Here is a 27,116-nt window from a genome sequence, read left to right on the forward strand (position 1 = left end):
CTGGCCTTGGCTTCAAGGAGGGTCTCCAGAGTGGCTTGGCACTAGACTAGACATTGACTTTCCTCTTTCTGCCAGCTTGTGTTCACATGACCTGGGCAACAGGATCAGCAGCATTGGGTGAGAAGTTGAGATATCCGGGCAGTCATTGCCAAGGGAATGGGTTTGAGTTGAAATTATCCGGGCTGAACTCTAGACATGAGATGTACCTACAACATGTTTCTAAAAATAGTCTTGATGGCGAGCGGTTTGCTATGGGAAAGAGATCCCTTTGTTTTAAAAAAAAGTGTGTTTTTTTTTTTTTTTAAACAACTGTAGATAAAACCTCAAATCCTCTAACCCTTGAGAGCCTTTGGGTACCAGTTAGTTATCCTTTACTCAAATCAACAGCTCCCAAATAGAAGCAGATACACAAAAACTTTTATTAAGTGGAAGTTAGACTTCATGGTAATTAACCAGTTACAAGTGCATTTAAATGCATGTGTGTGGACACCGTAGAAGTCAGAATGGTCTTCCTGAAAGTCCAGTGTTCTGGCTCGGCACGTGCCAGTGCAACCCAAGGTAGAACCATACACACAGGAAATACAGGGCGACGATGACGTCAGACTAGATTGGCAACACCATATTCATTGTTACAGCTAAGCATTACAGAACGTGAAAGTCCAAAGACCAGAAGACTATTACTAAAATGATTCTTACTATAGACCCTTACTTCTACTTAAATGCTTCCATAGGACCCATGTAGCAAATCCTCAACTCTGGGGGGACAGCACCATTTCTCTATTTTACGCTTAAATGGGCCACAGAAACTGTAAACAATCAGGGGTCCTTCTGATGCCCATGGCAGGTAGATGCCAGCTGTCCCCTTTGGAAAGTGCAGTTCCATTTAACTGGTGTCAACATTTGATACTGTAAATCTTCCATCTGAAAATCTGCCTTCTATTTCAATTAGCACCAGTTTATTTGAAATAGTTTTCCTGGTGTTACATATTTAGGAAACATTTTTTTTTTTTAAACCAACACACAAAGTCCCAAACAATGGAAAGCAAAAAACATTCAAAAAGTTGTTTTAGAGAACAGCATTTAGAAAAACAACATCATTTAAACATTCAACAAATCTATGTACAAGGTGCCCAAAGCTGGCAAGGAGCATGGCTGAGGAACAGTCACGTAAAAGGTTTATTAACCTGAACCTCCTCAGGCTGTATTTACAGTCAGATAGGTATTCAGAAATGTAGTATCAGAACATCTGGATTTGGCTAAAAATCATATAAAAAGACACATCCCGGCCCCCAATAACTTCTAAATAGGTAGCAAACATAGTATAACCACAAGTACCAGGTTTAGAAGTATATTTTTCCATATTTTACATACAAACAGCTGAGAAACTTTCCCAATGGACACAGAAGAGATCCTAAGTGGCAGAGAAATGGAGTTCTTTATGTCAACATTGTCAGATGAAGGAAAGAATTGTATTTTTCATGCCGAGTAACATAGGAAAGTACTGATTAAGGAGCAAGAATAAATTATTAGGGGAAAAGGTTTCATGGGAATACAAAATCCCCAAGAGTGCTGAAGACATGTGTGTTTATTTCATATGGACTTTCCAAAAAAATATAGGTGATGATCTCTGTTTAATTTTGAAAAAAAAAAAAAAAAAGGCCAATGATTTTTCTTCGCAGGACAATATTTTTATATTATTTTCTATATTCTGTTTTTATATTCTTTAAAACTATATAATCCAAACCCTTTGGAGAAGAGTTTTTTTCCCCCTTAGATTGCGAATTAAACACAATAGACACAACCTATGCTATATTGATCCAAGGCAATATTCATTAATTTCATGCAGTTTTGTTTGCTTGCTAATCCAGTGTTACTAGAACATTTACCTCTAAAAAAACTGGGCTCATTTTGTAACGCCCACATTTCCCATTTCTGCTGAAGAAGTAAAATATAAACCATTTCTCCTTTAATCATCTTTGCGGCTGAAATTTGTTTAGAGCCTTAAGTTCCAATGCACTGTCTTTAAAAGTATCAGCCAGAAGTGTATAGCTGGAAGTCCTATATCCCCATAATGATATGCATTCAAGTCTGTTTTGAATAATTTGCAGTTGTGGTAAGTCTCTATGAAAAAAAAATTGACTTGGATTGGATACAAAATAACATTACCCTTTGAAAATGCATAGCTTGTCACTTTTACATTCATTCACTAATATTAAAGACTTTTATACACAAGTACTTACCTCTAAGTAGTGGTAAGATTGTATTTTGAAAGATTTCTAAAAATTTGAGAGCACTGCCTCATTGTTTTTGAACTAGTGCCTGATTCCAAGTTAACACTGTCATGTCAACACTTGCATCTCACAGGAAGGACTGAGTCTTCTTTCTTTCTTTCTTATATTTTTTTTGTTAGCAGGCACTAAAAAGCAATGCTTTCTACTGACAGCATTTCCCCCAAATACCCCCTTTTTAGCTATTTTATCATTTTATTTGAATAGGATAGATTTGGTGTAGAAAACAACTTGAAAGATGGCTTAATTCTTAAAAGTAGAATGCTTTAAATCTTATCATGGATGAAGGGCAACAGAGGTTTTGTTATGACTGTGGTTTTCTCACTCCCCGGCTCCCTCATTTGAAAAAGATGACCACAGGCCACTCGGCAGTTGTATCTGATGATAGTCACGAACCCTTTGGGACCTAGCGATTTTTTCTTATCCTGAGTTCTTCCTCTAAGTATATAGATTTTGATACATGAAACACTTTGGAAACTACACTAATGTCTGGTTATTCCAGAGAGCTTATGTTTCAATGGCTGACTATCATCCAACCATTAATTATAAAAATAGGAATTTAAGGTCATGTTGTAGGAAAATATTGATTAATGGCATTTCTTTAAAAACATATATGATCTGCCTGCCTGGGTTATTTTACACCCAGGATATTTTCAGTTATTGAAGTCATGGAACAAGTATATTTGGGGGGTATTGAGTTCTTCCCTAAAAATCTAAATCTATTCTAAAGCTTTCTACCAGTGATCACAGAGGTTCCCCGAACAGCTGGGACACTTTGGAAGAAGAAGCTTTGCTATCATCACAGGGCTTGGTCAAATCACAGTCATTGCTTTCCAATTAGCAGAGTGTAAGGGAAAAGGCGTAAAAAGCAAAGCGAGGGTTTACAGTCTGCAGTGATGCATCTTTCTCTCCCTCTCTCTTTTTGGCTGCACTGCACAGCATGTGGGATCTGTTCCCCAACTAAGGGATGGTGCCTGTGTCCCCTGCATTGGAAGCAAGAGTCTTAACCGCTGGACCACCAGGGAGGTCCCCACTGTGACTCATCTTTTTAAAATTTCCCTTGGGTGGGGTAGTTTGTGATTGCTACACCATAGATCCCTGAGGGGTAATTCCACTGGCCCCCGAGCTCTGCCTCTTTCTTGTCTTGATCATCTGTGCCCAAAACATGGGAAGGAAGCTCCACTGGGGTGAGAGACACGTGCTTCACAACATGAGCAGGCTGGAAGAGCTTTCTCTTTGCATAAATAAAATCTTAAAACAAGTATACCCCGCAGGAGCCACTTCCTTTTCACATAATAAAGGTCAGTTCCATTTTCATGCTCTGTAGCCCTAGGCAGAGGTCAGGGCTCAGACCAATGAGCCAAAGTGAAGCTCTCTTCCTCTGCCCTGATCACTCCATCGGCTTTGCTCCGGAGGGGGACTCGTGGGGGTAGAGGACTTGCGAGACAGGCTTTGAGTAAAAGTGGAAGGACTAGGTATCTGCCTTGTTATTCTTTGTCAGTGAGTCTGACTGGATCTTTTGTGATGAATATGGCAGGTTGTCTGCTGATCAACCTGCTCTCTGAATGGTCATCCCAAACTGTTGAGACAAATGGAAACGTTTCGTTGAAGGAAGAGAGGAGCCTCATCGACTCAGCCTAACATGCAAGTCCTGGTAATATTTATCCCCATGAACCATAATTGAAGAGTGAGAAAGCAAGAGCACAGAAGCGAAAATGTTTAATCCAGGGCTTTGGGAAGCAAACATACATTAAAAACAGCATGGCCGCTGGCTCAGGCAGATTAAGGCAGAGGGGAGAGTAACATTTTGCTAGTGAATTCAAGATGGTTGCCAAAAGGGAAAAAGAGACTCCTGACTAGAATGCGGACTGTTCTTTCTCTCCCTTAAAGTTCAACTTCTTCTCCAGCTGCTGGTTTTTCCTTTTCAGTCAGAGATGTAAAGAGCATTCAGAAGGAAATAGATGAGAAACTTTTTTTTTTTGTTTTTTTTTTTAAGAAAATTTTGTTCTTTAATGACAGTGCTCTTGCCTTTTTCAGGAATTGCTGCTCGCTCCCCTGACTAATTTTCTGAATTAAAAATTTAGAGAACTGCCCCTAGTAACTATGTAAATATAACAGTTAATCAGACTTGAGAATTAATTTTTAACACTTTCATAATATAAATAGCGGGGAGCTTTCCTTTGAAAGCTGGCAGTTAATAGTTATGTGGATGGTGCTCAATAGGAAAAGAATATTTTGAAGAAAAAAGGTTTATGGCTTAAGTGTTGAAGTCATAATCTCCACCTTCTTTCAAAATCTGCAGTTGTTTATCTTTTGAATGGTAGCTTTTCTCTTGTTCCCTAGAACTTGGGTCCTTTTAAGACCTGCCACTGTTTTGGCATTGGGGTTAACCATTGCAAAATGGGCTTCTTTTCCACCAGAATAGGAAAGCTCACAATTTACTCCTCCAGTACTATATTGCTTGAGAAACATAATAAAAGTATAATTTATCAAAAAGCAGGTTATGGGCCAAAATGGTTTAGGCCCATCTAGCTCCATGACTAAACTTGTGAGTGGCTTTACTCAAAAGTGAAACCTGTGAGCTGATGAGAGAAGAGGACAATCCATTCATGGACTGGTCAACCTGTCAATCATATGATGACAGAAATATCAGGCATTGTCAAAGTTGTTTAAGTTGCATTCATATTTACCATGTGACATAACCATATTACCAGCTATTTCCAACTTTGAGATGACAGTATTTTTCAATTTCATCCTTACAAACTGAATTTGAGCTTATTTTCAAGTTTGGGGGCATCAATACAAGTTTACATGGATAACAAAAGCTGAATGTTAGCAGCAAAATAACTTTTTTCAAAGGAGTCAAAAGTTTAACTCAGAATATTGCACTAGCTAGTCATCTCCTATAATTAACCACTTAAATGGCTGGAATTTAGAGGATGGGGGCCTGGGAGGTAGGCTAAAGGGATAAATTTCAGAGTGAATCTGCATTTGACACTGTGATGAGGGTTCTTTACTTTTATGCTGAAATACTTGGATTGTAAGTATGGGTAAAGAACATGGGTCCCTGGGGTCTTCTCAGGTCTAGAGTCATTCTGGAAGATTGAGGTCTAAGCCAGCTCTTTCACTTGCTCTTTCCCTCCTCCCTGGACATAGTAATGAGGCTGACTCAGGTTCAAGACCACTTGCACCAGGTTTGGCTTTGGAGGTGGTGGTAGTAATTTTAAATATTCTCATTTTATGCTAAGTACTAGGAGGGTCAAAGGAAGTCATGTATCTGAAAGAGACATACTTTCTTATATATCTGAAAGGGTTAGTGATTATCCCAATACCATCAGGACTCTGGGGTAAGACACACTCTAAAATTACCTAGTTTATCCAAATGAAGGAAGCAACTTCTAATTTTTTCCATGACACATTTATTCCTATTTTGTCTTTGCCCTCAGGGAAAGATGTTAAGGTTTTCTACATGGAAAAACTCCATTTTGAGGTTAGTGGACACTCTAAAATACCTAAGTACCTACCAGTTATGAAGCAAGGATTTTGCCATGTCAGAGGTGGAACAACAGAGCTTTTATCCTGGGATGAAAACTCACAAGGCAGGATGGAGTGGGAAGGGATGTGGAGGGGTTGGCAAAGGGCTTTGGCACGAGGCGGCAACGTGTGCTATCTGAACCTGCAGGGGCTCCTGGCTGCCTTCGCTGAAGGCACAAGGCTGCTCTTTGCCAGCCCCTCATCACAGTGGTCACGGCAGTGAAAACAGTAAGGAAGTTAGGATTACAGTCATTCAATGCTTTGGGGCCCGGCCTGGGCATGCCAGGAGGCAGAGTGAGAGCTGAATAATACTTCGGTATATTTTGATCAGAGGCAAGGCTAGTTTAAGGATGTTGTATTTTTATACTCAAATCTTCCATGAGAGTGATTTTTGGGGAGAACTGACTTCTCTCCCTTTAATTTTAGTTGCCCAGATAGTGCCAATTTGTGAGTTGGGGGCGCTGCTGGAAGAACTTGACTTGATGGCTATGGAAGGTGAAATCTGCTTTTTCCCAACAGTTGAAACCAGTGCCCAAAGGCTGTGTCTGTCCATATACAGGTTCTCTTTGGTCTGCACACTGCTGGCCAAGAATTTGAGTTTTGATTAAGTGTCAGGTAACATCATATTTCCAAGTCAGAAGGTCTAGCGCCGCAGGCCTGATTTCTGCATGGTTCTGATTGTCTACAGCTGAGGTCCCCCTTCAATGGGGACACATGTCCTCTGGTTCACTGTAATCTCTGTCATTCTCTAGTGTCCTTCTTTTGCCTGATCCGAATCATTCGTTTACACAATTTGCCTGTTCTTTCTAAGGCATCTGCTATGTACCATTAGGAGGCTTCTATTTAAATATGAAGCAAAACTCATTTGATCAAAAACCATGCAGCAATGAACACTTCTTGGGAAACTGTAATGCCAACATTAGAGATTTTCCAAGAGAATGAAGAGAGGCATTGGACTGCCTCATCTCAGAGATGAAGCTGTACATGTCTTCCCCTAAGCCTGTGCATTTCTAGTCCTCATGTGTGCAGATTCTGAAGCCTGTTTGAAAGCAGATCTGAGTGACCCTTTGACCACCTCACAGGGGTTGCCTAATGGGTAAGACTGCTCTGTCCTAGCTTTTCTTTTGATGTTATCTGCATACTTGACTAATTAGTCTAGCTTTTGAATTACTAAAATCTTAGAAAGAAAAGATGCTTTCTTGCTTAACAGTGAGTGGGCTAGAAAAAACTAATGCATTATGAAATGGTTTTGGCAAAGCTCAGAATTATTTGTGTGGTTAATCAACTCTCCATGGTAGCCTTCCTTGTTCCCTGACTCTTGGGAATATAGTGACTTTCTGATCTCAAACTTGCCTGTCTGTGAACTTCTCATGTGAAAAATCAAGCACTTGTTCTGATAAGGAAATGAAAGTTGTTTAGTTAGTGGTGAGCACAAAATTATTTTAAACAACACCAATCAGCTAAGAATTGTATCTTTGGGCTTATACACTATGATTTTAGAAATTACCATCAAATGACACTTGCTAGTAAAATGCAGCTTTGTGGTTCTGGTAGGCTGAGCACTAAGCTTGTCCTTGTGACAGAAATCTATCACAGTACATGACAGAATTTACAAGTTTATTTCTCTCATTGCCTATAAGCATATCTATTAATATTTTAAAGATTTCAGATATACGATTCTTAAAATGTTTTCTTTTCCTCAAATACTTTGAAAAAACACCGGTAAAGATAATAGGAGTAGCTGTTGTAATAATCTTTCCATCTGATCTGCATTTCTACTCTTGCTGCAGAGGGTTGATTGAAAAGATATGCATCAAAATGCTTGCTTAAAAGAGGCATAGCCCTTTGTTTGGAGAGCAGGAATTGCTTATAATATTAACACTTCCTGTTTGGTAAAATACTGTATTTTAAAAAATAAGCTACAATGTATAAAACGAAGGTCATTTCCCACAAAATGTTCATGTTCTTTATGATTACAAAACGCTGCATCTTGTAAAATATTTCCAGTTCTGTTAACTTGAGAAGTTAAGTACTAATGCTTATTATAAAAATGTCACATCTTTCAGAAATTGTAGAAGCCTACGCAGTGTTTTTCTTGCCTTATTTGGAAAATTAAGTTATAATTATTATTGTATTTAAGATCACATTTTGACACAACACATTACCATTGTGATTCTCAGACTCACAAGAAAAGTTATAAAACATGAGATTGTCTTCAATTAAAAAAAAAGAAACTATTTACAAAACAGGACCAGAAGTAAAATTCCCCTTTTGATTTCTAGTCCTATGATAGATACACCTTTTAAAGCACATATGTCATTGGATCTGGGCTTTTACAGTTAGTCATGGTAAGCAAACCAGTCGGTCTTAAATACATTTTATACTTTCTTGCTCTACTGGTATGCATTACTTAGTGATACAACTGGTACCTAAAAGTGCTTATAAGCTCATTTCATTTACCGATTTCCGGTTTGACTAGTTACAATGTGAAAGAAGGAAACAGTTCTGCTCTGGAGGAAGCCCCACAGGTATGGGGAACAGGGAGAGCAGTGTGTGCTGCTGGCTGGGTTATTTTCTTAGAGAAACGAAAATTCCAGTTGACCCGTGTGCCCAGCACTTTCTCCAAAATGATCCGCATCCTCATCCATATTCATGACTCCTGCTCTTGTTTCCACTCATTTGTATGCACAAATTCTCCCCTGCGTTCATATAGATCAGAGCTACAGTTGATGTGGTCAATAGAAATTCTACAGGGTCATGAGAAAAAGCAGCACCTTGTCCACAAAAGTCCATGGATGTTTGCTCCTTAACCTGTCATTAAAGCAAAATGCACAACTTTCACATCCCTCCCCTACAGAATTCTTGCGTACAGCTAATAATCAGTTCTCCAACCAGCTGATTATAAAAAGGAACACCAAGGCGTCATATTCGTAATTACATTCAGAAACAGCCTCATATGAGTCTGTGAAAACCCACCAGGGACTGCGCTGTGGTTCAGACGTCAGCCTTAGAATGCAGGTCTAAGAAACAAAGAAACTGCTCTGTTTCATAGAGTATTCCTCCACACCTCAAAAAGTTAGTACTGTCCAGTTCATGGAAATTGGTCATGAAATGGTATGTTCATTAAAAAACAAACAGAAATTATTCTGACCAGAAAAGATGCTGGAGATAATAAAAAACTTTTCTAGTCTTAAAAATTCTCCAGATCTACTTTTCACATACCCTTTAGTTTTCCCTGAGGAAATGAATTTTTTTTTTTTTTTACAGTATTTTGCTACTATTCTCAAGGTATTCTCTCCCATATGTACAGTTTGTGCCACTTTCCCCTAAATTTTCCCAAATGAGTGCTGCGTTTTCCTTTTCCAATGAAGTCAGATGGAGGCGGACATGGGTTGAGCAGTGCTGGCTAATTCAGAACTGCTTTTGAGTGTGGCTTAGTGTGACACCAGCAACACCGGACTTCAAGTGATCTTGAAATTTGATAGAGGGCATGTTAATTTCAGACACTTTACAACATACATGTAACTTTGTAAAAAAAACTTTGTTGCAAAGTCCAAGAACTGTAACGTGCCTCTTTCTCTATTGAAAAGTTTTCATCTGCAACAAGGTTATGACTGGACAAAGACTCCTCTCACAAAGGGCACCCACTCTGTTGGTGCATGGAGCTGCTGACAGGCATGCACATTCCTGCTCAGAAACCCACTGCCCTCTTCTTGACAATGGCTTTCGCCAAACAATGGAGGGGACTTTTTAGCAAGTGAGGAGGAGAGTAGTATGTGGCCACCGGGGATGCACACAGGGCATGCTGCATCCCTGCCCTGTGTGCTTCCCATGAAGGAGCTGTCTCTCGGCTTTAAGCAGCGGCTCCTCGAATGGGAACACGGCAGCTCCCTCGGAGATGCCCAGGGACAGTCACCACCAGCTGATCATCACTAGGATGGTGAACCCCAGTCAGGTGTCCATAGCCCCCCTGTATCCCCTCTCTGGCTTCCCACCCACTTGCTCCCGGATGTTTCCTCCAGGTGGTCACACTGCCTTCCACTCATTGGTTGCACATCCTCTGAGAAGAACTGAGGCTTAAAATGACTGCTCTCTGTTGTGCAGCTATCTGGAGAAGCCTGTCCATCACCAGGAAGTGCCTTCTTTGGAGAGAGATGAGAAATCTGTTCTGCAGGAAGGGGCATTGGGCAGAGAAAAGTCAAAGGCTACCACATGCCTTCTTTAGAAAGACTTTGAGACCAGAACGCATTGCCTTTGCCGTTCCTTTTGCACGTTCTCTGAGCTGCCCATGGTGGAGGGCACTCCCATTAAGCAGCCACGTGCCCTGGGACTTCCTTCTCACCCGTCTCCCTCCTCCCCCTGACAAATGAAGACAGAAAAGAACACGGTACCACAGAGAAGCCATAAAATAAATCCTGGGCTTAATTTGGCACATCATTTAGTTCCATAATATAACAAAATAGCTCTATATTTTTTTTTAAGTTTTAGCATTTACAATCAGTGCTGTATATTACAATTTGTAGCTTTCTGGGTGGCTTGAAAGAAATTTTATCCCTTTTCTTCAAGGCCAGCCAGGTGAAGCTTGGTAGTTCCCCAGTCATTACATGCCTTGGTGCAGAGAATAGGTGTCTGTGTGCAGGAAGTACTGAGGGTCTGTGCCCACCTTGGAGTTGGAGCAGCGCCCCGGGCTGGCCTGAAGAAAGGAGCCCCGCATGGGAGAGTGCGTGTGAAGAAGGTTTCAGAAAGGAGAAGAAATCCTAGGGAAGCTGCGTTCAGGTCTACGCTTTTGCTTACACCCGTGCATCAGCTAATAATCAGGTAAGGACTGAGCTTGCCTCAGCCAGGCCAGAGCCCAGAACTAGTCATGGGCTGTCCTTCTGGGGCAGAATCACAGAGCCTCACTCCAGGACTGTCCATAGCCATCATCTCTTCCAAAGTTCTGGGAGTGGGGGAATGGATTTAACCCCTTGCCTTTTTAATCTCTTTTGATTAGTGATTTAATCCAAGGATCAAGGGCCATGGAACCTTGCTGAAGAGAAAACCCTCTCCTCCAGGGTTACACCCAATAGCACTGAAGTCCACAGTGAGCCTGCTCAAATGGCTGACCAATCTGGGACTCACCAGTGGGCACTGTGGCTGCTGGGCAGTCCAGTCACAGTGCAGGGCTTCCTGGTTCAGGCCAGAGCATCACCTCCTAGCCGAGATGCCAGTGGGTGAAGCAGCAGGATACCAGGGAGAAGAAAAGACAGGCTGGGATAGAGGGTGCAAATACATTTCTGTACTTAACCCTTTCCTGGCTGACCTCGTCAGTGCTAAAATGTACATTATAGCTGGTTCTGTACTGATTGGTAATCACAATGTGATATTAAACGAAGCTCTTTCTCTGCTCTCTTAAGCGTTTTTAAAGAAAAATGAATGAGGAAAACAGGATCTCTTTCAAGGAATAATGCTTCAAATGTCATATGAGAGTTTAAAAAATAAAATTGCCAAAATATATGAATGCACAGATTGTTACACTGTAGAATCTCCTTTTTCCCCTTGTGTATTAAAAAAAACAAGGATATCTGTTATGACTAGATGATTTCTTTCTACTCTTTAAAAAAAAGTGTATGTACAACCTCTAAATATATTAAACTTTGCTCTGTGCAATTTCATTCAACATTCCTATGGCTGATCCTAGGCCCCCGTTCCAACACAGTGCATCCTATAAGGTGCTCTTGCGTCTTTGCATAGGTACAGGACGAGTAACTCGAGCAGGGCGATCAAGAGGAGGGTAGACAGAGAACGAGCTTCTTTATAGGGCTTGAGAACTACCCCTGTCCTGGCACCACTACTAGCAAGACGGACGGACAAACACACACCGGGCTAGAAAGTCTAATAAATGGAACACAGTGCAAGCCCTGGTCCTATTGAATTGAGATTCCTATACCAACACGCAATTTCCTTTTGGTGTTTCGTACATTCCCTTCTGAGCGAGTTCTTAATGAATAGCTCCAATATTCTGATAAGAAAAATAAAGGTTTGGACCTTCCCTTTCCTCATATAATCTTTATAGTGTTCATGAACCCATCTCCCAGACGTGCTATAGCCTAAAACCTATAAAAGTGCACTCAGAATGGATGTTGACCTCACATGACTTTCTGAACACATGGAAGCTGTGCTCTGTGTGGTCTGAAGCAACCTGCTGGGATGGTCTGAGTTCTCTACCTTTTCTGAAACCAGTCTGCTGTGGCGTCTTGAGGGAAGGAAGGCCTGATGTGCCACTGACCTGGCAACAACCGTCAGATGAGCGGTGATGAACAGATCTGAGCCGGGGTTGGCATCGCATCACTGAAGGAAGCTTCGAGGCTTACCTAGATGGCGACACATCAGGTCTTGAGTGCACTGTAGCCAGGAGAGAGTGGGTGGGGCCAACTCTCAGGGTGGGGCTTCTGAGGAAGACTCCCAGATGTTTTCCAACAGTGACGCGGGATGTCCTGAACTCAGCTGGGGCTGAAATCTGCTGGTGATGTCCACTATCAATCTCTTTTCGGGCTTATGCCCTCCAGGGCCCTTCAAGCTAACAGCTCTACCGTGGTTCAGTTTGGGGCCATTCTTCAAAACAAAACAAAACCAACAAAAAAGACATAGAAAAGATACCCAGAGTGCTGCCACTTCCTGGCAACACATCATGATGTGAACTGCTCCCAGAAGTCCGATGGAGAACAGGGAAAAGACTTCACAATGAAAACAGGTATTGTTCTTTATACAAATGCTATGGAATAACTTGTAGCTTCTTAAGTGTCAAAAAAAAAAAAAATCTCAGAAATGGTATTATCGAGAAAGTTTATCAAAATAGGCCTCCTTTCTAGGAAAAATGGGCTTGGTTGGTTCGATTGCTACAGAAGTCCACAGTTTTCAGACCTAAACCTACAGCAAAAAAAAAAAAAAAAAAAAAAGTTGACTTTTCTTTTTAAGGAAAAGAATAGTTACAGCTGCTCTCAGCTGGGTTCTCAGCAAGAACACGGAAGGTGGTGACCTTTTTTGTTTTTTTTGCTGTGATTTCACCAAGGTTCCTAGAAGTGCTTTCCCCGGGCTTCAAGTGGGTTTGGTACGGAAGGAAAAGCACTTTCCAACACCCTCGGAGGAAAGGGAGGGCAGGAGTGTCTGGGGCGAGATAGGGGCGCGCACGTCAGTCGGTGAAACGCTGGCAGGCCTTCTTCCAGCGGCAGGCTGTGCACCACATGTCGCGATTCTCCATGCCGTACACCTTCCGGCACTTCTTGCCCTCTCCCCGGGGCTTCCTGTAAGACAGGCCAGGAAACGGCGTTCAGTGCGAGTGATTCTATGGGCATTCTTTGCAGACCTCAAAATCCCTGGAAAGCTCTAGAAAAGTTAGGACACACAGGAGGAGGTCTCTCTAGGTACAGAGGTTAACCTGTGTGGGATGTTTTCACCACACTTCATCACTCACCTGCGCTCAGTCTTGTCCAATTCTTTGCGACCCCTTGGGGTACAGCCGATCAGGCTGTCCATGGAATTCTCCAGCAAGAATACTGGAGGGGGTTGCCATTTTCTACTCCAGGGAATCTTCCTGACCCAGGGATGGAACCTGCATTGGCAGGCCTATTCTTTACCACTGAGCCAGGTGGGAAGTCCTTCACTGAACTGTTAAAATTTGCTACTTTTAAGAGTACTTACAGCCTTCTTAGCTTCTACATGTCCATTTAGAGACATGTCCATTGGGACATCTTCATTACACTGAATTACATGAGCAAATACAAGAAATAACAGCAGTGAGCACTACTCTTTCAAGTTTTTTTTTTTTTTTTTTGAATATTCAGGTTGATTTACTTTATTTTTTTTTATTTTTTAACCATTTATCATTTATTATTATTTTAAATATGTACTTTCAAGTGGTCTCTTGCTTCTCAAATGTCTAGCGTTCTGGTCAAGGGAATCCTGGGGAGGTCCTCCTTGATCTGGGTTAAAAACTAAAATTCATATCATACCAAGGTTAATACAACATGCCTTTAAAGAGACCCAATAATCAGCATTACCTATTTTGCAAGAGAACTAACCATGAACTGTTACCCCGGAAAAATGAAAAATGTTTATTAATGGATGGGGGGAACCATGGGAACAAAAGAATGGGTGTTTCGTCCATGTCAGGGGAATTTTATGGGAGACTGTATCTTTAGTTTCTCTCTTCCTGGTGGTTCTATTTTTTGGCTAATTCTGTAGAGAGGAGGCATGTGGGGTTTCAAGCACTCATACCTTAGGCTGACTGCCCCTCTTGGGGGGGAGGACAGGACGGTGTGAGTGTGTGATCTCTGTTCGCCTGTGCCCACTGGGTGGCTGTGGGTTGGTGACACCTGTAAACACATGGGAAACAAAGTTGACAGGCAGCTCTCCTCACCATGCATTTCCTGAGCCTTTGCCACGTGGGCAGTGTTATCTGACCACTAGACACAGAGAGGCAGGGCTTCGTTCACAGAGACCACAGGTTAAAATGGATGGGGTGATGCTCCCGGTGGAATTTAAATGCATCTGCCAACAGAAAAGACCCGGCAACAATGAATACTTCAGAAATCTTCATGACTTCACATCTCTGCACTCCAAATGGCTTATTTTCACTTGAATAATATTTTAAACCTTAAAGGATATTCTTCTTCCAAGCCTCAATCATCTCTCTTTTAAAGAAGAAAAGAGGTTAAGAAAGTTTTCTAAAATTATACAGCTACTCAGTGGCAACACACAGTGCGGACCTTGACCTTCTGTTTATTCAATTAGGTTATTCACAGTCGATAAATAAATGGCTTCTTGCATTAGATGGCCACATGGCAGATTCTGGGTCCGAACAGGAACAGAGGCAAGCAGCAAAGAGCCTGAGCAAAGCAAGAACGAATGTCAACCTTGTAGAACTTCTGAGCACCCACTTTGTGCCAGGGTCCCTGACAACAGCTCTACTTTCACAACTACCCCATGTGATACGTATGCATCGCTCCCATTTGACAGATGAGGAAGCCAAGCACAGGGCGTTAAATAACTTGCCCAGGGTTGTGGAACCTGTAATGGCCAGAGTCGAGCTCTCCCTGATGCCAGACCATGTGTTTAACCTCCTCATGCTCTTGTCTCTCAGCTGCGATGATGGGAGAGTCCCCTTTGCTCTCCAGTCCTCTTGCATTTCTCACTTATTCTCTTTGCATCACCTGCTCACATAACATTAAATATCTCCCAGCAAATGGGATTCTCAGAAGCTCCAAAAAAACTAACAAAAGATAAATGATGTGTTGTGCAAATATACAAGATTGCCATACACAAAAGAGCAAACATTTAATAAACTTAAAAACGTAATCACTGAGAAGCCAGTATGACCACAAGAATACCAGTACTGATCAACAGTCATGGGAACATCCCTAAGCAACACTTAGAGAACTGACTTTCTCTAGTATAGCGACCTGGACTTTTTTTTTTTCCAATTAAAAAATGAATGTAAAAGAATGGACATATAAGTGCTATTTTCCCAGTTATAAATTAAAAAAAAATAAACACATAAGAAAAAAAAACTAATATTTTAAACCATTGTTGCTATAAGTCTGATTTATTCTGTACCATTGGTCTTCACTTTTTTTCTTTTTAAAAAAACTTTATTTTATTGTAGTAAGAATACCTAACATGAGGTCTACACTCTTAACAATTTTTTATGTGCACAATACAACACTGTTGACTCTAGATATAATGCACAGCGGATCTCTAAAGCTTATTCATCTTGCTTAATGGAAACTTCATGTCCATTGATTAGTAATTCTCATTTATCCCCTCCCCCTAGCCCCTGTGGGCTTCCCTGGTGGCTCAAACCATAAAGTATCAGCCAGAAATGCTGGAGATGCAGTTTTGATCCCTGGAGAAGGGAATGGTAACCCACTCCAGTGTTCTTGCCTGAAAGTGAAAGTCGCTCAGTCATGTCTGACTCTTTGCGACCCCATGAACTATACAGTCCATGCAATTCTCTAGGCCAGAATACCTACTCCAGTGGGTAGCCTATCTCTTCTCCAGGGGATCTTCCTGACCCTGAAATCAAACCAGGGTCTCCTGCATTGCAGGCAGATTCTTTACCAACTGAGCTATCAGGGAAGCCCCATTCTTCTTGCCTGGAGAATCCCATGGACACAGGAGTCTGGTAGGCTATAGTCCATGGGGTGACAAAAAGTTGGACACAACTGAGCAACTAACGCTTTTTCACTTTCCTAATCCCTAGCAACTACCATTCTACTTTTTGATTTTATGAATCTGACTATTTTAGATATACTGTAAATGAAATCACACAATATCATACAATATTTGCCTTTTGGTGACTGATTCATTTCACTTAGCATAATGTCCCTGGGGTTTATCCACATCAGCATGTGTTTTAGAATTTTCTTCTCTCTCAAGTCTTGAATATTATTTTACTGTATGGAATACACTAGGTTGCTTTTTAAGCATTTAGATTCCTAAGTACCAGTCCAGATGTACTGAGAAAATGTCTTGGGATGGGTTTCAGGAATTTACATTTAAAGTCTTTCCCCAAATTCTCATGAAAGTGAAAGTCGTGTCTGACTCTTTGCAACCCCATGGACCTGTAGCCTGCCAGATTCCTCTGTCCATGGGATTTTCCAGGCAAGAATACTGGAGTGCATTGCCATGCCCTCCTCCAGGGGATCTTCCTGTCCCAGGGATCAAACCCTGGTCTCCTGCATTGCAGGCAAATTTTTACCATTGGAGCCACCACGGAAGCCAAATTCTCATGCTTATTTACTTTTGAGAACTACTAATTAACACCATGAGAAATACTCTGCTTGTTGAGATCATTAAAAACTCCAAATTTATCTGATACAGTGCAAATAATTACTGGAGGAATAAACGAATATGTTAAATAGGGAAGAGCAAAGATGAAAGGGCATTTCAGAGTTCAAAGTCTACAGCAATGGTGTCTTCAGGGAATGACTAGTGGCCAGTATATCTGGTTCTGTCTTGTCCTTGAAATACCAGAATATCATTTTCTTTTTCTTTTTCATATCAGAATGAGAATTAATTTTCCATTAAAGGATTAATTAACTGACTCTTTACTTTTTGCTAAAGCTAGGGGGATTGAGGGCCAACAGAGGTGAGTAACATACATACTTTTTTTCATAAAATGAAACCTTTGGAGTTCAGTGTATGCATTTGATGTGGATGGGCATGTTTTTCCAGAAGCAGAATCCCCACACATCCCCCAACCCATCGGGATCAGGATGCATGCCTGTGTGCTCAGTCGCTTCAGTTGTGTTAGGCTCTTAGCGACCCTATGGACTGTAGCCCTCCAGGCTCCTCTGTCCATGGGATTCTCCAGGCAAGAACACTGAAGTGGGTTGTCATTCCCTCCTCCAGGGGATCTTCCCAACCTAGGGATCGAACTCCCACCTGTTATGTCTCCTGCATTGAAGGTGGGTTCTTTACCACTAGTGGATCAGGATGCATATTAGCAAACCAGAGGGAGTGAAGGCTTCAGAGTTTATCCCCACTGTAGATAATCTTACTCCACTCCGCTGCAGTCCACGGGGTCGCTAAGAGTCAGACACGACTGAGCGACTTCTTTCACTTTTCACTTTCATGCATTGGAGAAGGAAATGGCAACCCACTCCAGTGTTCTTGCCTGGAGAATCCCAGGGATAGGGGAGCCTGGTGGGCTGCCGTCTATGGGGTCGTACAGAGTCGGACACAACTGAAGCGACTTATCAACAGCAGTAGCAGCAGTAGATAATCTAGAATGTGCTGATATGAATTAAGTGCTCAGGACAATGAAAAAAAATTTTTTTTTTAATTATTGTAGAACTTGTAGAATCCCAAGAATACCTCCTTATTCAGTCAGAGAACTGGAAATGTTTAGGTGACATGCCAGGGACACTATTTCCATCAGCTGGGGATAATGTGGAAGGTTCTAAATTTTGCAAAATGGCCATACCCTTTTGGTGTGGGCTGGTATGAGATGGTAAAATGCTCTTCATTCACATATATTTATTAGGTTCTCACCATGCCCAGGTGGCTCTAGTGGTAAAGAACCTGTCTGCCAGTGCTGGAGACATAGGAGACTCGGGTTCGATCCCCAGGTTGGGAAGGTCCCCCAGAGGAGGGCACGACAACCCACTCCAGTATTCTTGCCTGGAGAATCCCATGAACAGAGGAGTCTGGCAGGCTACCGTCCATGGGTTGCAAAGATTGAAGCGATTAAGCACTCACGCATGCATGCCCCAGGCACTGTTGTAGATTGTGGGAATACAGCGCTGAACAAGATAAAATCTCTGTCCCCATAGAGGTACCTTCTAATGGGGAGAGAGACAATAAGCACAAAAGAAGTAAGGGCATTTTAGTGATAAGTGCATGAAGAAACTAGAACAGGCTACCAGACCAAGGGTGATGGAAAGCATATTTGTTTAGGGTGGTGAGGGAAGGCCTCTTGCACTGGCTACCTTTGATCTACAGGGCACTCTGGGGAAAGGGGAAGGTGAGGGCCTAGACCTCCCAGGGGCAGAGGCCAGTGGGGCTGGAAGTGGGGCTGGGGGAGGCGGCAGGTAGGAGGATGGGAGGTGGTGGATTCAGGTCAGCCCTTGAAGCTGTGATGAGGAATTTCAGTGCCATTCTAAGTACAAGGGAAGCCAGTGGAGAATTTTAATAAAGTGAGACATCTGATTAATGCTTTAGAAAGATCACTCTGGCTCCTTGGAGAATGAATTGGAGATAGCCCTGGACAGGGCTAGAGACTACTTAAGAGGCTTTTGTACTAATTTAGGAGGAAAATGCACTGGTGATTTTGATGGCGGTGTGACCGTGGTGGGGAGAAGTGGTTGGATTCATATCCTGTGTATGAATCAGGGCAGAGTCTGGGCCCTGATGACAGATGGGCTACAGGACAGGAAGTATGAAGACAAATCTTTAGATGAGTCAGGGATGAATCAAGAGGAGTCAAGGATACATCCTAGGTTCTGGCCTGAGAGGATGAAGGGATATGGGTGCCATTTACTGAAATTAAAAAACTGGTGACCTGCTGGGCTTCCGGGAGGATGAGGACCAGATTTGGACGTACTCCAGGAAGAACGCTTCTCTATCGTTTTTATTTCTGCTATTGGCTTTTTTAACTCTGGAGTTGAGGGCACACCTGTTTCGTGTTTAGTCCTGTCTGATGGCAGCCCCTCCCGTTTCACAACAGACCTGGGGTTTCTACAGCCTTCAGTGTAGCAGAAGCCAGGTCTCACTTCACATACCAGTGTGTGGCTCAGTTCTATGGGAGGATGAATACAACCTAACTCGTGAGCTTTCCTGGAGACCTTTAACATCAAGACAATCATGTTTTGGTGTCTTATGTTAACTGGAGCTGAGGGTGGGAAAGTCAAAGGGAGAGACTGGCAGAGGGAGTCTGCCACCATTTATTCAGTGCTTGCAAATGTGAAAGATGGGCCACTGGGTTATTTATAATCTCATTTAATCTTCAGCAAAAAGCCTGAAAAATAAGCACTATCTGCATTTTGTAGGTAAAATAATTTAGGCTTGGAGCAGGGACTTGGCTTACATGGATCTCAGAGTTAAAAGCAGCAGCAGTAATTTTCTAAGAACTTGTTAAGCTAAGTACCTTCCCCCATGTTATCTAATTGAATCTTCATAATGACCCTGGATAAGCAATGCTATCACTTCCACTTTATAGACAAGGAGATGGAGAGGGTAAGGAAGTGGCTGAGGCCACGCAGTTAGTAAACAGTGGAGCACTGGCTGTCTGACACTCAGGGATCTTGGTATTTGGTTCTGAATGGTGCTAATGCCCTGTTTTCTGGTGTCTTCCAACCTGCCTCATCAATGATGACAATAATGTGTGCCCTGGAAAACATGATTTCAGCTCTCTTTCCCAATGGCTTCCATATTCTGTATTTATTTGTTTTATATCTTAACTTTTAAAGTTCTATTTGGCGACTTGTTTTATAAAGTATATAGCATACTTGGAGAGAGTACTATGTGGTATTACTTCTAAATTAACAAAATGGGCTACATGCCTATAATCTGTCTCCTGATTAGGTGTGATTTCAGGAGAGTTTCAGTTCAGTTCAGTTCAGTTGCTCAGTTGTGTCCAACTCTTTGCTACCCCATGAATCGCAGCACGCCAGGCCTCCCTGTCCATCACCATCTCCCAGAGTTCACCCAGACTCATGTGCATTGAGTCGGTGATGGCATCCAGCCATTTCATCCTCTGTCATCCCCTTCTCCTCCTGCCCCCAATCCCTCCCAGCATCAGGGTCTTTTCCAATGAATCAACTCTTCACATGAGGTGGCCAAAGTATTGGAGTTTCAGCTTCAGCATCAGTCCTTCCAATAAAGAACTCTAAATTACAGTCTGCAAAAATTATGGCTGATTTCTCCCATATGTTGAGTATATCTGTGTTATATGAGTCAGTCCCAATAAGGAGAATCCACTTTCTCTGCCCTCTGTTTAATAGCAATGAGATACATCACAGATAACACTAGTAAGTTCTCAACGTCAACCAGTGCCAAGCATTGTGCTTGAAAATGCAGCAATACAAGGCAGTGGTTGTACAGCTAAGTTGAAGGCATTGTGTAAGAGAGGTTCTGTGACTGACTGGCTAGAGGTCACAGCTTGTAAATGCCCGAGTTAGTATTTGCCTCAAATCAGTTCAGTAATGGGCTTCCCCAGTGGCTCAGTGATAAAGAATTTGCCTGTAATGCAGGAGATGCTGGCAGGAGATGTGGATTTGAACCCTGGGTCAGAAAGATCCTCTGGAGAAAGGAGATGGCAACTCTCTCCAGTATTCCTGCCTGGAAAATCCCAATCCATGGGGTTGCAAAAGAGTCGGACATGACTGGGCAACTAAACAAAAACAAAAGCAGTAATGCAGATATGTCCTTCTGTAAATATGTTGGACGGAGAAGGCAATGGCACCCCACTCCAGTACTCTTGCCTGGAAAATCCCATGGACGGAGGAGCCTGGTAGGCTCCAGTCCATGGGGTAGCTAAGAGTTGGGCACGACTGAGCTACTTCCCTTTCACTTTTCACTTTCATGCATTGGAGCAGGAAATGGCAACCCATTCCAGTATTCTTGCCTGGTGAATCCCAGGGACGGGGGAGCCTAGTGGGCTGCCGTCTATGGGGTCGCATAGAGTCGGACACAACTGAAGCGACTTAGCAGTAGCAGTAGCAAATACGTTGGAGAAATTTCTTTTCTTGTGATTTTATATCTCTCAAATGGAAAAAAGCCTCCTGTCTTGGTTTTAATTTCTTCTAACAAACAATTTTGACTCCTCCATCCAAGTGTTTGGAAAAAAAAAAAACAAAACAAACAGCTAAAGAGCTAATAAGCACTATTTCAGGTCTGGAGATGATTTCTCTGGCCTGAAGCCTCATGGCATGGCCCTTGGATAGCAGATTGATTAGCTTCTACTTACTTACATGGGGCCTATTATGGACCAGATTTTGTGCAGTCCAACCTTCACATATCAAAGCCCCAATTCTCACTGTGGCTGTATTTGGAGATGGAGCCTTTAAGGGAGTAATTAAAGGTATGTGCTGCCTGTGTGCTAAGCTGCTTCAGTCATGTCCAACTCTTTGTGACCGTATGAACTGTAGCCAACCAGGCTCCTCTGTCCAAGGGATTTTCCAGGCAAGATGCTGACTGGGTTGCCATGCCCTCCTCCAGGGGATCTTCCTGGCCCAGGGATGGAACCTGCATCTCTTAGGTCTCCTACGTTGGCAGGCGAGTTCTTTACCACTAATGCCACCAAATGAATTCAAAAGGGTGGGACCCAATGGCTCTTTCTCCATCTCCCTGCCTCCAAAAGAAAAGGCCATGTGGGGACATATTGAGAAGGTGGCTCCTGACAAGTCAGCAGGAGGGCCCTCACTGGGAACTGGGTCAGCTAGCACATTGGTCTGAGATTTCTGGCCTCCAGAACTGGGAGAAAATAAATGTGGGTTGTTTAAACCACCCAGTCTGCTATTACGGCAGACTAACACAGGGGCCGAGAGCTCTCAGTTTTCTGCCCTGAGAAGACAGGGAAAGAAAGGGAAATAATTAGAAGAAAAGAGGAGTCACTGGGGAAAAACAGGTCAAGAAAGCTGTAATTAACCATGGTCTTCTCCCTACCCTATGCCCATAGCCTTGGGCTAGAAAAGACTGAACCTATAGTTATGTTTGTGAATATGCAGATCGACTTTCTCAGCTATACACCTCTGGGAAGAAGTCTTACCCAGGGAACTTATTAAAGCCCCCAATTCAGGAAGTCCAGAGTAGGCAAATGAATAAATAAAATTCTGCAAACCTTGGGATTTCACAGAAGGAGATTATTTCTACTTTCTAGGAAGCATATGAAAGCATCTCCTCTTCAATACTAGGTCTCAAAGACAGGGGAGAAAAGGAAATCTTAAATGGGGTTGACAACCTCAGGGTACTTGCTTTTGAGTAAAACAAAAAATGCGTTCATTAAAGAGGATTGGCTACCCACTCCAGTATTCTTGCCTGGAGAATTCCATGGACAGAGGGCTACAGTCCATGGGGGTCACAAAGAGTCGGACACGACTGAGTAACTAACACTTTCAATAAAATAGCAACTGCTCTGTTCGTCAGTTTGGATAAAGTGGAAGCCACCCCTAATACTAGTGCCTTATCATTTGAAACTTTTAGAGCTTTTGTCTGAAAACCCTATTACACAAATGTAGGAGGTGGGGATTCACGTGTTCTCAGTCAGCCTGGCTCCCCATCTTCTAAGAGTGGGACTAGCACCTGTGGAGAATTCAGGGACGGTTGCTGGCACCCAGTCAGTGGACATGGACAGTCCTAGGCTAGGAGGTGTGGAGTTGTGAGATCCAGCCCCCAGTGTAAGTGGGCAGACAGCAAACAGCTACTTTTTTACTCTTTTAAAAAAAGACATGCTTGAGAGTAGGACAACATGAAGAACACTTTGAGTAGTAAACCTTGTCATCCTTCTAGAATAAAACAAAAGCCTTGGTAAAGGGCAGCTTTCCCTACTCCCTTACCTTTATTTTTAAATAGTAATGGCAAGCTTGACTGCTAAAGCCATCTAAAATCAGATAGATTGGGAATTCTCTGGTGAAAGAATAAATTAGTAGCTCACATAGGATTTTAGTGGGAATCTACTTAACACAGTTATTCTACATACTTTCCGTCAAAGCTCTAGTCCAGGATGTCGCTGGTAACCAATCGAGAGTGAAGTGAGGAACTCTGAAAAATCTAGGACCTTGAGAGGAGGGCCGAGATATCCATAGTATCCATAGAGAGAAAAGTCTTAAACTTTGCTTGTTGAGAAATCAGCAAGAGGAGGGAGCCTCACTGGTGTCCTGCCGTGTCAGCCGCTTAGGAGATTCAGGGGACTTAAAACTAGTGAAAACCACTCACAGTGATGTCACTTTATTTCAAAAGGAAATGATTTAATTAATAGAACAAAGGGGAAAATATTCCATTTGGGCTGATAAAAGAGGTAACTTGAAAGGAAATCTGAACTGCGATGTTCTGTCTACATGTTGTACTCATTTTTTCACCAGATGAGCAATGTGGGGTACGTTTCTGAAAATTCAGCTCTAATCAAAGACAGGACTGAACAGAATTCAGAAGAGTAGGTCTCTGTAATTCTATGTTTGGAGCTGCCTCTCTGAGTTAGAAGGGTAGTCTCAAATGTCATATTGAGAGCCACTCTGGTCTTTTTATGTCTATCCAAAAAAAAAAAAAAAAAAAGTTGCCAAAAAGGCTGACACCCACCTCAGGGGAATTATTGCTCTTGCCAGAAGCAAAACTAATACCTCCACATCTAATCTCTTCTTTTTAAATGTTTGTAACAAGGTCATCCATCGTATTCTTGTTCTTTGAGAACAACCAGCAGTTCCTACTCTTCATGAAGCAGGCACCTTTCATAATTACTCCAGATCCACCATACTGCTTAAAAATCCAATTCTAGGGGTATTTTCTGGAAGCCACAAGATTTTCAAATTGCTGCCAGCAGGATGCTTTTTTATTGCTGGCCATTCCTCTAAGGAATTTAATAACTATCCTTTGACAGAGCACAGCATAAATGACTGAGCCACTTTCATTTTTATCAGCTCCACAGGAGGCCTTAGCATTTGCTGGAAACCTCTGGGAGTTGCCAGCGGTTGCAATAAGAAGCTTTTGTGAGGTCCTTGGGGAGGGGGTGGAGAGGAGAAAATAAGGTTAATATCTATTATCATAAGCCACTTTCTGAACCTTATCAGGAGTTGTAAACCCCTGAGCATGAGCAGTGTGGAGGGCTATGGATATTCTGTGATAAGCTGTAAAAGACTCAATATCTTCTAAATGAATAGTTAAGAATCAAGTAAATTCATGGTGAGTTTTCAGACAGTAATTATTTAATATGTCAAATCAATTCTAAAATAATCCTTAAATCCGACGGCATATTTCAATACTCATTTATTTGCAAATTACCCATCAGCATGGATTATTTAGGCTTCAGAAGAAAAAAGTTGATTTCAATTTCTACTATCTGAACTTTCAAAATGACATACCCACAAACAATAATTTCAAAGTCAAATTGTATATAGTTGAAAGAAAAAGTGAAAGTGTTAGTCACTCAGTTGTGTCCGACTCTTTGTGACCCCATGGACTGTAGTTCACCAGGCTCCTCTGTCCATGGAATTCTCCAGGCAAGAATACTGGAATGAGTAGCCATTCTCTTCTCCAGGGGATCTTTCTGACCAAGAGATCGAACCCAGGCAGATTGTAGGCAGATTCTTTACCATCTGAGCCACCAGAGAGCTCATAATGATACATGCCATTTACCTGTAGAGTCTTTTTCTTTTATCTTTGGGGTCTGAATTCAACTATTAATTTTATAAAGGCTTTAGGAAACATACAAATACACCACCCATACAAAAAAATCAATATATTTCCAACAAGTTGTTTATCAACAGATGAAACTGTCTTTTACTTTCTAAAATTCCTGTCAAAACACCTTTTCACAGAGAAGTTGGGCTAGTCTGGACCACGAGATAGCTTGGTGAGCTTACAAATATCACTTAAAAAAAAATTATTCTGGCATTCCAATTTTTGTCTTTTATTTTGCATGTTTCTACAATTTGTTCTCTAAATGTATGCTTGGCTGTGACCAGATTTCTGGCTTTTTGCTTTTCTACTTACTGGAATGCCTGTGAAGGTAACTGGAGGAGACTGCCAAGAAATGCTGAAGCTGCTGCCGTTGGGGGTGAACTTGGCTGCTCCTGGAATGGTCACGGGGGGTGTGGCCTATCAAATAGAAAACAGAGAAAGTTGTTTTGAAAGAATATTTCTCCTTGGAGTCTTAAGCTGTCATTACCAAAATAAGGCTTCAGAAATAATCTCAGCTTTATTAATGACAAAATTATAATAGGAGGGGATTAAGCATGGTTAAAGAAAGTAGCTAAACTTTTTATACATCTAAAGCAATCTAAGGTATAGGAGGAGAAGGTTTTTGGCTGCTGATTTCTGAATAGAAATTTGATTATACATACACATACCTATCTTAGGACATCTGTGAGATACAATTCCTTGTTATCAAGTTGGGAGAGATGGTAGGTTGTCAATTACATTTTGGGAAGGTAATTTGGCAATACATGTCAAAATTCTTAGTGTTCTGTACACTAGCTATTCCACTTCTAGAAAGAAATGGACACAAGGATGTTCATTGCAGAACTATGTATTATATTTTTTTTTAAAAAACTGGAAACACATAGGGAAAATGATGCTGAAGAACACTCATTGGCATGGGAAAATGTTCTGAGATATCAAGTGGAGACAACAAAGCACAGCGAAAACAGTATGTGATAGACTCCATTTTTAAAATGCACACGTATAACAGTCCTGAAGGACCACCAAAAATATGAACCAAGGGGCTTCCTTGTTGTTGGGACTTGGGATGGATTTTCTTTCTTTGCTCACGTTTTTAAGATCTTTATGTTGAACACTTATAACTATAAACAGAAAAATCCCAATGCTGTGAATCTATAGTTTGGGAAGGAACTTCTAGATCCCTTAGTGTATGTTCCAATTCTCATTAAATACATAAGAAAAATAATCTCAGTTGGTTCAAGCCCATGATTTTGGGCCTAAATGCAATATTGACAAACAAGAACTAAGGGATGAATTATCCTTTTTGAATAGAAGAGTCAGGAATGAAAGTTGCTGCATCAACTAATTTAATAATTAGCGCTATTCCATTGCTCTTGAGTTGAAGTCTACTTAATAAATGGCTGAATGACTTCTCTACAGGGTTAGTTTTACTACTTTTATAAATATAGTTGCTAGTGGCAGTGGTTTTGTAACTGGCACCATTGGAAAATATTTTGGCAATACATAGCTGTTCATGCTGTATCCTAAGACTCAGTAATTACTCTTCTGGAAATTCAGTGGGGGAAAAAAACAACTACTGGCACGGAAGTGTCCTCACTAGCCTTATTGATGATAATTAAAAAGTAGATACCTAACATAAGAGAAAGAAACAACTTGATGTTTTGATTTAATTGAATTCAGTCATATATTCAGTTCTATGGAGAGTGTTTATAAACAGGAGTGGAAGAACACAAATTACAAATATGTACAGGGGAGTTTTCTTTTAAAAAGTTACATAAAGTAGTTGAAAATTATGGGAAAACTTTTTTTTTTAATTTGAGCGTATTGAAATTTTATTAAATTGACACTTAAAAGAGTTCAGAATTGCTGGGGGAGGAAGGAGTTTTAGCTGTGTCCTGTATTTGCAGGATTTGTCTCTAAGGCCTTAACAGACTTTAGAGTGAGGCAGAATCACCTGGAGAGTTTGTTAAACACAGACTGCTCGGCCTCACCCCTCGCTTCTGGTCTGCAGGTCTGGGAATGTGAATTTCTAACAAGTTCCCAGGTGACGCTGACCCTGTTGATCTGCTGAACACTGACAACCATGGCTCCAGCCTAACTAACTCCAGAGAGTTAGTTACCAATTCAGAGAGTCAGGGCACAAAGTCCTGCATCTGCAGTACAGGATGAGGCTGTCATTGTGCCAATGCTTTTCAAAGTTCATCTTTTCATTTATATAATTTTTTTATCTAACAAGTACTCACATCATGTGCCAGGCACCCTTCTGAGAGTGTTACAATATTAAGGATTTTAATCCTCATAACAACTTCTCAGGGATCAGATCTTCAGTCAGTACTGGGAAGTTCAAGAACACCCTAGGGTCCAATCTGCATGAGATTCTGGCTTTAAAAGGAGAAAAAAGGCAAACTCTGCTATTGGGCT

At 41.7% G+C, this 27,116-nt stretch overlaps 1 protein-coding gene across 1 annotated transcript in view; it reads right to left on the minus strand.

Annotated features, from left to right (window-relative positions):
* Nucleotides 1-377: 377 nt before the first annotated feature.
* The window catches only part of ZNF704 (zinc finger protein 704), a 259,239-nt gene continuing 232,500 nt past the window's right edge, over nucleotides 378-27,116 (minus strand). Inside the window, exons 7-9 of the mRNA XM_055546345.1 lie at nucleotides 25,008-25,112; nucleotides 14,079-14,176; nucleotides 378-13,105 (exon numbers count right to left, since the gene is read on the minus strand). Of these exons, the coding sequence (XP_055402320.1) occupies nucleotides 12,994-13,105; nucleotides 14,079-14,176; nucleotides 25,008-25,112 (315 nt within the window). The 3' untranslated portion in view covers nucleotides 378-12,993. The remainder of the gene's footprint in view (nucleotides 13,106-14,078; nucleotides 14,177-25,007; nucleotides 25,113-27,116) is intronic.

This window comes from Bubalus kerabau, chromosome 14 (assembly GCF_029407905.1).
Source record: "Bubalus kerabau isolate K-KA32 ecotype Philippines breed swamp buffalo chromosome 14, PCC_UOA_SB_1v2, whole genome shotgun sequence".
Taxonomy (NCBI): Eukaryota; Metazoa; Chordata; class Mammalia; order Artiodactyla; family Bovidae; genus Bubalus; species Bubalus kerabau.